At 40.0% G+C, this 11,085-nt stretch overlaps 3 protein-coding genes across 6 annotated transcripts in view; 1 reads left to right on the top strand and 2 right to left on the bottom strand.

Moving 5' to 3' along the window:
- UbcE2M (NEDD8-conjugating enzyme UbcE2M) overlaps positions 1-2,247 on the bottom strand; it is a 35,492-nt gene extending 33,245 nt beyond the window's left edge. The window contains exons 1-2 of one of the 3 annotated variants that reach the window (XM_017617691.1): positions 1,882-2,247; positions 1,651-1,808 (exon numbers count right to left, since the gene is read on the bottom strand). In XM_017617691.1, the coding sequence (XP_017473180.1) occupies positions 1,651-1,756 (106 nt within the window). In that variant the 5' untranslated portion in view covers positions 1,757-1,808; positions 1,882-2,247. Of the gene's footprint in view, positions 1-1,650; positions 1,812-1,881 lie in introns of all 3 variants that reach the window. The other 2 variants (XM_017617690.1, XM_017617692.1) reach the window with 2 other exon arrangements.
- Positions 2,248-3,659: 1,412 nt separating this feature from the next.
- Dhps (Deoxyhypusine synthase) lies at positions 3,660-5,551 on the top strand. The gene is made up of 2 exons (XM_017617687.1): positions 3,660-4,118; positions 4,177-5,551. Exons 1-2 carry the CDS (start codon positions 3,927-3,929, stop codon positions 5,074-5,076), a joined length of 1,092 nt encoding a protein of 363 aa, XP_017473176.1. The 5' UTR covers positions 3,660-3,926; the 3' UTR covers positions 5,077-5,551.
- Positions 5,552-5,577: 26 nt separating this feature from the next.
- LOC108364118 (protein NATD1) lies at positions 5,578-6,224 on the bottom strand. 2 transcript variants are annotated; one of them, XM_017617689.1, is made up of 2 exons: positions 6,066-6,194; positions 5,578-6,013 (listed from the first exon to the last, which is right to left on the bottom strand). In XM_017617689.1, the coding sequence occupies exon 2, from the start codon at positions 5,943-5,945 to the stop codon at positions 5,589-5,591; it is 357 nt and encodes a 118-aa protein (XP_017473178.1). In that variant the 5' UTR covers positions 5,946-6,013; positions 6,066-6,194; the 3' UTR covers positions 5,578-5,588. The 2 variants fall into 2 exon arrangements, 1 of the variants encoding a protein (XP_017473178.1); XR_001847699.1 differs by having other exon boundaries at positions 5,588-6,013; positions 6,074-6,224.
- Positions 6,225-11,085: the final 4,861 nt, after the last annotated feature.

Below are 11,085 nucleotides of genomic sequence, written 5' to 3'. Positions count from 1 at the left end.
CCTACCTGAGTAGATTGAATGAGGATGTGCCGGATGAGTGTCCGGCATGCGGAGAGACCCCACATGACTCGAAAATCCGACAACCCTAACGGCCTTGTCCCTGTGGACCAACCCCACAGAAGCTGCACGCTTCCTAGGGTTGCCGTTAGTGGAACTTGACGACAACGACTGAGATACCAACCGTCCTGGGCGGGGTTGTTGTAGCCGCTACAACATCAACAAAGAGAGCGAGTTTGGCGACTCTCACAGCAAACTAATTTTGTTTGGTCAAACATGCAGCAAACTCGGTGTTGTCATATACAAAAATTTTAAATTGTGCGCGTTATGTACATCTGAAATTCTCATTTCGTGTTGACAATAGCCATGAAAACCATAATGAACGTGCAACCCTGTGCCAAACTCGACATAACCACCTCCGAGCAAACTAAGCAGCCGCCATTTAATTTGGCAAACAAAAGTTTGTCTGCCGACCTAAACTTAACCTAACCGACCTAAAACTTGNGCCATTTAATTTGGCAAACAAAAGTTTGTCTGCCGACCTAAACTTAACCTGACCGACCTAAAACNCCATTTAATTTGGCAAACAAAAGTTTGTCTGCCGACCTAAACTTAACCTAACCGACCTAAAACTTTGCCAGTACAAAATGAACGCTTCTCTTGCATCAAAATGAACGCTTGCTCTCTCAATTTTTGTGTGTTGGATATTTTTTGTCGTTATCGAACGCCATCCAGTAAAAATTTGGAAAAACAATTACAAATTTTTGACTTGTCGAACGCAACTAATCTGAACACATTCTTTTCCTTTCGCCTCTAGTATGGAATTCATAGAATATTGCATGAAAATAATGGCGATAGAGAAGTCAAGTAAGTTTTTTCAAATTGTTTTGCGAAAAATTTAATTAAATATTAATAAGCTGATACCTAATAATTTCATTTTCTTCTGTATCAAATGTATGCAACTATGTATGCATTAATTTCCTACTATATTGCCCAAGTTAGACTTTTTCTTCTAGTGCAGTTTATAAATAAAAGAAGACTGATGCTTTGTATTTTAACGTTTTGAAATGCACCCTCTCTTAAACAACGACCCATATAAAAATCATATCCAAAAGCAAGAACATTATTTTCATATGTAGGTACATTTTCTTTTTACTATCCAACANCAAGTTAGACTTTTTCTTCTAGAGCAGTTTATAAATAAAAGAAGACTGATGCTTTGTATTTTAACGTTTTGAAATGCACCCTCTCTTAAACAACGACCCATATAAAAATCATATCCAAAAGCAAGAACATTATTTTCATATGTAGGTACATTTTCTTTTTACTATCCAACATAATGTGTCTTGTGATATTGCGAAAGCTATATATCGTCACCTGAAATGCATAAGTCCGTAACTAACAAAAAATCCAAAATTTGTTTGATTTATTATGGTGCATTTCATCGAATAACAATTTCCCTATTCGATTTATGCAAAAACCAATTTTTGGTAGTTACGGCTTTTTGTATTTCACGTGACGAAATGTAAATCTAAATTTGGATTCTATTAGAAATTTGTATTTATGCACTTTATATGTACATCGGGACGTTCACGCATTTCAACATTAATGTCTAAATATCTGTGCACAGCCATTTCCTGTATTAAAGTTTACCTTTTTGTATACGTAGTTGCGCAGCTGATGCTTTCTTCTGTTGCCCGGTTCGGGCCAACTGTTCGCCATCCTTTTTTTGTTGTTTTAGTGAAAACAACTTAATCATAACGTTTTTGTTGCTGCTCCGTGCACTTCACTTCCGTATTTTGTTCTTAAATGTTAAATGTTGCGGTTAACTTGNCGTTTTTGTTGCTGCTCCGTGCACTTCACTTCCGTATTTTGTTCTTAAATATTAAATGTTGCGGTTAACTTGATTTTTCGATATTTGTTATTACTACCAATCCTCTTTAACGCTTCTATTGTAGGTCCACTAGCTGGTTACTACTGTAATTAAAGATATCGTACGAGGTCGGAGACAGGGCGCTGGCACACTGTTGTTGTTGGTTTCAATGATGCGGATTTTTTCTGTGCTTCGCCCGTAGTATTTCAAGCTACAGTTCTAGGAATTGTATTTTAATATAATTTTCCTTGAGCTTGCAATAGTCCAGCACTCGAAATATTTTTTTAGATTATTATGGATTTGTTCTTTACTGAGTTTCTCCAAATTTGACTTTTGACTTCCAACCAGAAATGCCAAAAAGTGAACCGATAGGGTTGTCGCTTTCAGTAATAATGTACGATTGTGTTGTCTTTTAATAAGGGTGGTTCACACCTGCTAGTTGGTACTTGGTAAACTGCTAATTGCTACTCGGTTATTTTATCAACTGTGGACGTCGGCTGACTTCCAAAACGTCAATTGCTGTTTATGTTTATGGTTTTGTACAACGATTTGGGGTTGCTGTGCCCAAACGCGTGAATCGAATCAAACAACTTTTATACGCNAACACAGAAAGGAGAATTCTACTTAGTAAGGGTTATAATCCCTAAGCGCGGCCGAAGGCCGCCTACGCAGAAAGGTAGTCTCTGCAAAAGGTGTTCAGGCCCCCTTCTTCGGACGCTAGTTTAACTTTGTTTTTTCCTTGCAAAAAATCTAAAATTCCCCTATTTTCAAATAGCTCCCCAGAGGTCTGTGAGAGGGGTTGGGGGTGAGGGGTGACTTTTCATAAAGCGGCGTCAGTCCTCTTTCGTTTANGGTTGGGGGTGAGGGGTGACTTTTCATAAAGCGGCGTCAGTCCTCTTTCGGGTAGGGGAAGATTCGTGGGGCCCACACCCCCTCCCTCTCCGCCCCCACCCCTAAATCGTTGTACAAATAGCTAAACANTAGGGGGGGATTCGTGGGGCCCACACCCCCTCCCTCTCCGCCCCCACCCCTAAATCGTTGTACAAATAGCTAAACATTTCCCTAACGTTCAATAACGCCGCACTACAAAATATTGACGATGTACACTTTTCCAAAACGCATCCGAAAATTAATAAAAAGCATCGCTAGCGCAATCTGCGCATCAGAAACAAAGTTGATGCTTCGTTTGTTATTGGGTACCATTCAAGGTACATTGAACAGGTAGTATCAGTAGAGCAGCTGATTTGATTTATTTTCAAATTATTTGGTCTCGAAAATGTCAAATATTTTTAATTTTTTCTCACAAAAATTCTGAATTGTTAAAATCCATTTGCATGTGAAACCTTTTTCCATACAAAACAAGCGATTGAATAGCAGCTTTTGGAACGTTCGCCCAACTCAGCAGCACGACCGCTGATTACTGGGCCTTGCAAAGGATGGATCAATGCTTCGAGAAGCAAACAAATTTACTAGGAAAGAAAGTTGCATCAATTTTTATTTTTTCCAATTTCAATTTTTTATTTTTTATAATTTTTTGTATTTCACATGGCAGGCTTTGATTTAGAAGAAAAAATTCAGAACAGTTTTTGACACTTTCGATACCAGAAGCAAAAACAAAATACACGCAAATGTTGTTTTTGCTCTGCTGATACTACCTGTTTAATGTGCCTTGGTACCATGCTATGTACCTATAATTTCATCCCGGGCATATTCATCCCCGAGGATGGCAGTCGCCAAATTCACCCAAGGTTGTCTACTGGTCATATTGTGCTAATGCACATCCATTAGTTAGCCAACAGTTAAAAACAGCTGTTTTTTTAAGTTAACTAATGACTGGGAAAATGGCCCTATACTAGAGAATTACCATATTTATATGTAATCATACTTTTATTGCGCTAAAAACCGACATCAATAGTTTTCAAACACTATCGATAATGACGATAGGATTCAACTATCGATAGTATCCCAGTTCTAGTAGATCAAAATCAAAACAAAGTTGGATATAATTCACGCTGTATGTGCTTGAATATTAGAATTTCCAGAAATAGAATTAAAAATGTCTTCTGAACCCGACATTGCCAAAGAAGCTGTCCTAAAGCGAAGTGAAAATATTCCCGATGGTACTTCTATCGTCCATGGATACGATTGGAACCAAGGAGTTGATTACTCCAAGTTACTGCAATCATATGTTCATACAGGATTTCAAGCCACTAACCTTGGGTTGGCAATAGGAGAAATAAATAAAATGGTAGGTTTTACACTTTGCCTTAATTCAGTTGTAACAGAAAGCGGTAAAATATTGACAGCTTGATTGCAGGGAAGAACAGCTTAAATCAGACGAGGAAGATTTACATGAATCAGATGAATTTATAAAAAGGAAGCACAGTTGTACGATTTTTCTTGGTTTCACTTCCAATCTGGTCTCGTCGGGTCTGCGTGAAACGTTACGGTTTCTAATTGAACATCAAATGGTGGATTGTGTGGTGACGACTGCCGGAGGAGTTGAAGAGGATTTTATTAAATGCCTTGCGCCCACATATATGGGCTCATTTGAATTATCTGGCCGTGATTTACGCGAGCGTGGTATAAATAGGATAGGCAACTTGCTGGTACCGAATGACAACTACTGTAAATTTGAAGATTGGGTGATGCCATTACTAAACGAAATGGTCGAAGAACAGAAAACTAAAGGAATGGTTTGGTCACCATCACGTATAATATGCCGGCTAGGTGAACGGATTAACGATACCAGCTCAATATACTACTGGGCTGCCAAGCATAAAATTCCAGTATTCTGTCCCGCCCTTACTGATGGAAGTCTCGGTGATATGATGTATTTTCATTCTTTTCGTCACCCTGGGTTAGTCGTAGATATTTTATCCGATTTGCGACGTTTAAATACAATGGCCGTAAAAGCAAAAAAGTCCGGAATGGTTATAATTGGTGGCGGTGTGATTAAGCATCATATATGCAATGCAAATTTGATGAGAAATGGTGCTGACTTCTCAGTTTTCGTTAACACTGCTTCTGAATTTGATGGCAGTGACAGTGGTGCCCGACCGGACGAAGCTATATCCTGGGGTAAGATACGAAAGGACGCCACACCAGTGAAACTTTATGCGGAAGCAAGTTTAGTAGTACCTTTGATTGTTGGAGAGACGTTCGTCAAAAGATATTTTAGTAAAATCAAGAAAAGTGAAAATTAACAATAAAACAATTAAATATATAATTCGAATTTGATGTGTTTAGCTGAAAACGCATTGATCCGAGCGGCTTATAGAGCTACCCAAAGGTTTGACAAACCAGTTACATATTCGTACTCGTAATGGTAGCATGAAGTAAATGGACACTTTGGCGTTGAAGAAATATGTTTTAGTGTGTCTTCATGTAAATGTTTATTGCTCATGGTCTTATTTATAATTTACAGTTCTCCTCTACAGTATGGACGACATTCAGGGAAAACAGTTAACGTTTCCCCGACTTTCCGCATTCAAGACTGCGTAATCCGAATTACCCCGATTTATATCTGGCCAAGGACTGTCAATTTATAAAGCCTCTTTGGGAAATTGTATGCTGTTACAACAGCAACAACCAATACGTGTGATGCTTTGGGTCACGACGGAGAAGCCCTGGATCGTCCCCATAAAAAGTCTCGTATGAGACCCGTCTGAGAACAAAATTACTGAACATAAATAATTCCAGTATTCTACATTTGGATTCACTTGCTCATTAGCTTGATATATTTCGGTTCGTATTTATGTATGTAGTGCTGTACAAATTCGCAATCAACCTTTAGATTAAGATCATTCTTGGCGGCATATTCTAAAGCTTCCTTAGCCAAAAACTTCCCCAACCCGCGGCCTTCTAGAGCAGAAGGCACTTCTGTGTGAAGAATTCGCATGCGCCTTCCTTCTTTTTGATAATCAAGATATGCGCGGAGGGATCCAACATCCACAAAAAATTGATTTTCATCCAGGCTATGCTGAACATGCAATTTCGTAGAACCATTTACGCAAAACATTCGCATTGGTGGGTGTATCTTTGTTATGGCCAAACCGTAAAATCTCAAGAGCATTCTTTTTCGTATTACAGTACTCCTAAACTGTTTGCACAGGATGGAGAATTAGTTGGCCCGGCTTATACCTGCAGCGGTATTAACAAAATTACATATACAAAAACTACAAATTTGCAATACCAATGTACTTAAGAATTCACATGAAAGAATGAATGCATTAGATGAATTCGCTCTGATATGGTTTACGAAAATTTATTTAATTTAGAACTAGGAATGTCAGAAAAACATCGTGCTTCCATGCATTGAAAATTATCGTCGATCTATAAATAGTCGATGTATCGATGTATTTTTCGATGTATCGAATAAAAGAAACAAATCGCTGTATTTTTCCTACTAGGGGTCTTCCCTTAAGGCCTGTATGCAGTTCTCTAGAAAACCTATTGTGCCATCCAAAATGACGTACAAGAAATTAGTCTGTTCCAATAGCAGTCCGGTTTACAGGATTTAGTCAGAACTTACAGGAAGTCGTTCCTATTGACATAAAACCTGTAAGTGGGAACACATTTGAGAGAGTAACTGAGCAACTGTTCCTAGTCAGAAGTTACAGGATTTAGTCCGGAGTTTCTTTTCCTGTAAGTTCATGAAAAGTGTCAAACGATCAGCTGATTTGCATGTGCAAGCAAAAACAAACAGCGGTGAAAGCAAAGTACCTTATGTTTGTAAAAAAAATGGAAGTAAACAACGAAATGTTTGAATATGTATAGATTTTAATAATTATTTAGTGATATTTCAGCGAAATCAGTGTTGTACAAATGACATGTAAACAAACCGACTGACGTTTTTACAGGAAATAGTGCTTTTTGCGTTCCTATGCACTTCTGCATCTGTTCTCCTTTTACTCTCATTTGAGAGAGTAAAATTGTAGTTTGACAGTTCCAAAACCAGTTAGTGCCGAGTCAAAATGGTAACAGAAAATACTAGTCTGTTCCAATAGCAGTCCGTTTACAGGATTTAGTCAGAACTTACAGGAAGTCGTTCCTATTGACATAAAACCTGTAAGTGGGAACACATTTGAGAGAGTAACTGAGCAACTGTTCCTAGTCAGAAGTTACAGGATTTAGTCCGGAGTTTTTTTTCCTGTAAGTTCATGAAAAGTGTCAAACGATCAGCTGATTTACATGTGCAAACAAAAACAGAAAGCGGTGAAAGCAAAGAACCTTATATTTGTTAAAAAATGGAAGTAAACAACGAAATATTTGAATATGTATAGATTTTAATAATTATTTAGTGATATTTCAGCCAAATCAGTGTAGTACCAATGACATGTAAACAAACCGTCTGACGTTTTTACAGGAAATAGTGCTTTTTGCGTTCCTATGCACTTCTGCATCTGTTCTCCTTTTACTCTCATTTGAGAGCGTAAAATTGTAGTTTGACAGTTCCACAGGTTTTAGTCCGAAGTTCAAAGGAACAGACTAACTGCTTGCTTCGTGTGCAGATCTTAAGGCGTAGAGGAATCGTTGCTGCATAAAAAAAATGTATACGCGCCTAAAGCTATTCGAACCGTGTGCAGACTGTTCAACCCTGGCATTCAGTAAGCGGTCTCTAGTCACTAATAGTGACTTTTGGTGGTGAACTTGGATTTTGAGACTATTTGGTATTCAGTACGCTGTCTCACGTCTCTAGTCTCAAAAAAAGTCACTAATTTGTCAGCTGGCTAAGAGCAGGTCTCGAAAATTAAAATATGGAGAAAAAGTTAATTGCTTTCCATTTTATTAACAAAAAAACGCATATACGAAGCGAGGAAAATTGTTCAATCAGAATTTCGTTTTGAAATAAACAAAATGCTTTACAAATCCATTGAAAAAAAAATATTTTTTTTAACATTAAAATCTAAAGATTATTTAAAAAAAATAAAACTAATAAAAAAATATATAAAATATCCCCTACGCCCGAGGATTACTCGAACCCGGACCCTCTCGACCGGCAGCCTAATGCTTTGACCACTCGGCCATTCAGATTCTTCGGGCGGCGCGGCAAAAGGCATACATAAACGCTATCAGTTGACTGTCTATGTTTGTTTTCACCACACATTTTTGGTGAACTTTTTGTGACTCTCTCCTACTGAATAGCCAAATCATCTCAAGTCACAAAAATAGTCACTAATTGCTATCTAAATTTAGTGATTTGAGATGAGACTGACCCTGGCATTCTGTAAGCGGTCTCTAGTCACTAATAGTAACTTTTTGGTGGTGAACTTGGATTTTAGACTATTTGGTATTCAGTACGCCGTCTCGCGACTCTAGTCTAAAAAAAGTCACTAATTTGTCAGCTGGTAAGAGCAGGGGCCGAATCACGGCTCTCGTGAACGAGTGACCGGTCGAGTAGAGTAAAATTTCGTTCGAATCGAATAGGCAAATCATGGCAACGATTCGCAAGCTAGCGAAATTTCTTCGATTATTAATCGGTTGCCAATTAGTAAATGTATCATCTTTAACCATTTCTCAAACGTAAACAAGAAATAAAATATTCATATCAGTTATTATAAAATGAATATTTCAGTATTTTTTTATTCAAGGTCGTCTTATTCTGATAATGAAGTCAGACAAGTGCAGATATGGAGAGGATTACGTGACAAAAGCAATCCCTTAAGTTTCCAGCAGCAGCGTAAGTTTTAATTATTCTAACCTTTCTAGTAGGTATTTGTTTCATACGTTAAAGTTCTTTATTTGCAGATTCAAAAACGTTTCCGACTGTCAAAACCTGCGTTCGAGTACGTGCTTTCGGAGCATGAGTTTGAGGGGCATATGTCCACATCAGTACCCTCCGTCTTGCAATTAGCTGCTACGTTATCGCTTTTGCGGCAGCAGCTCCTCGGACGCCGTAAAAAGCTTTTCTTGGTAAGGCCCACTTCCGGTCTTTTGCTTAGAAGCTTTATTAAAAGACAGCTTATTTTTAATGTGCTGCTTTTGGTCTGCAAATACCTACAATTTTAAGCCAAATAATACACTAACTTCCGATTATATAAATTCAAAACAACCTACTTTACGCCACATTTTAAGTTCTTTTATAGGCGGACCAGCAGAATTTAATTTTAAGGAAAGTTGCTCCCACAAACTTTGAGCAACGGTTCTTCCTTGAGCGCAATTTGACAGAATATTTCTGGCCAAATCCGGGTGCTCCTGCATATATATATTCCGCCATAATACTTTTTTGTTTTTTGTTGATTTGGTTTATGTTTGTCCTTAAATATAAAAAGATATTAAAGTTTGCGACAGTTTTTACTAGAAATATACTCACATTTTGTTGTTTTATTTTAATTTTCCACTTCTCGATGCAAAATTTACTGTCGAATGGTGTTTTGAATAATTCTACTCGAACGTCTGCTCGATATCGAATGGGGTGATGCCAAATTTCGATAAATTTTACTCGATCACGAATGCGGTGATGCCAAAACAGAAAATTTCGAAAAATATTACTCGATCACGAGACACGTGATTCGGCCCCAGGTCTCAAAAATAAAAATATGGAAAAAAAGTTAATTGCTTTCCATTTTATTAAAAAAAAAAGCGAATATGAAGCGGGGAAATTTGGTCAATAGAATTTCGTTAGGAAATAAACCAAAATGCTTTAATATACGAATCCATTGAAAAAAAATGTTTTTTTTTTACATTAAAATCTAAAGATTATTAAAAAAATAAAACAAGTAAGAAAATGAAAAAAATACTAAAAAAATAAAAAATCCTCTACACCCGAGGAGTACTCGAATCCGGACCCTCTCGACCGGCAGCCTAATGCTTTGACCACTCGGCCATTGCGACTCTTCGGGCGGCGCGGCAAAAGGCATACGTAAACGCTATAGCTGAAAAGCATAGAAACGGGAAACAGCAACAGAGACCCGTGCCGGCCCAATGGCGGAGAAGCGGGGAACCCAAAGGTACTCTAACAGCTACTACACAGGTCCAGCTAAACGAACCAGCTTACAGGTCACACCACCTGAGCCACCGTCCCCAAACAGAGTCTGGGGCCTGGATGGGACTGCCGGCCAGGGTCGGCCTCCCATCCNGGTACTCTAACAGCTACTACACAGGTCCAGCTAAACGAACCAGCTTACAGGTCACACCACCTGAGCCACCGTCCCCAAACAGAGTCTGGGGCCTGGATGGGACTGCCGGCCAGGGTCGGCCTCAGGCGGGAACCACTCAGCAGCCCAGCTATTCTGATGCTCTTAAAGACATCTGGGTGGTTGTGCTGCCCTGCAGCTGCCCTATGTCCTGAGGACCTAACCGGACTCCAAGATGCTATTATGGAATAGGTCCTAAAATGGTGGAAACACCCACTGGTGTACTGTGGGGTTTATTTCAGGTCAGGCATGCTCCTTGCGGACTGCAAGGATGAGCGGATTGCAGCCTGGCTGGCAGAGGAGGCACCGGTTATTGAGGAGCGGAAGGGACCCGGGCTATGCACCAAAAGGGGGGAGGACATCCCGCTGGTGCACACTATCTCGGTGTTCCTCCCAAGATGCTGAGTATGTGCAGGGGCTCTTCCAGGCCCAGAACGAGGGTGTTCACACACAGTGTTGAATTGCTGTGCAACTTCGTCTCTTGGACCGCAGCTATCAATATGCCATGTCTTCCCATGAAGACGATCTTGCTCTGAAGCCCGTTACAGTTAAACTGAAGGAGCTTCATGTGGTTCGGGAGACGTGTGGTGATGCGGGGTGTGAGGGATGTGTGTGGTCGTGACGCCGTTGGCTGTGTGCGCTGCTGAGGTGGTTGCCGNAATTGCTGTGCAACTTCGTCTCTTGGACCGCAGCTATCAATATGCCATGTCTTCCCATGAAGACGATCCTGCTCTGAAGCCCGTTACAGTTAAACTGAAGGAGCTTCGGGAGACGTGTGGTGATGCGGGGTGTGAGGGATGTGTGTGGTCGTGACGCCGTTGGCTGTGTGCGCTGCTGAGGTGGTTGCCGCCCTGTGGTGGTGGCGGGAGGCGTCGCAGTTGAGGTCTGCGACCGAGCAGCGCAACACGGGCCCTCGAAGTTCCTCGTCCAATCTCGCGTGGTACGCAGACCTGAGCATGCCCTAAAGTGGCACCAGCCAAGGCAGGTGTTGCACTTGACTGATGTCACATTACGGAATATCCTGGTCTGACATACCGTGCAGATTGTAGGAGGAACCAGGAGTTGTTGGCGGCGGCG

Source organism: Rhagoletis zephyria, unplaced genomic scaffold (genome assembly GCF_001687245.7).
Source record: "Rhagoletis zephyria isolate East Lansing unplaced genomic scaffold, Rhagoletis_zephyria_1.1 Rzeph_scaffold_01465, whole genome shotgun sequence".
NCBI lineage: Eukaryota > Metazoa > Arthropoda > Insecta > Diptera > Tephritidae > Rhagoletis > Rhagoletis zephyria.
This window is presented reverse-complemented; position numbering and strand designations above follow the sequence as displayed.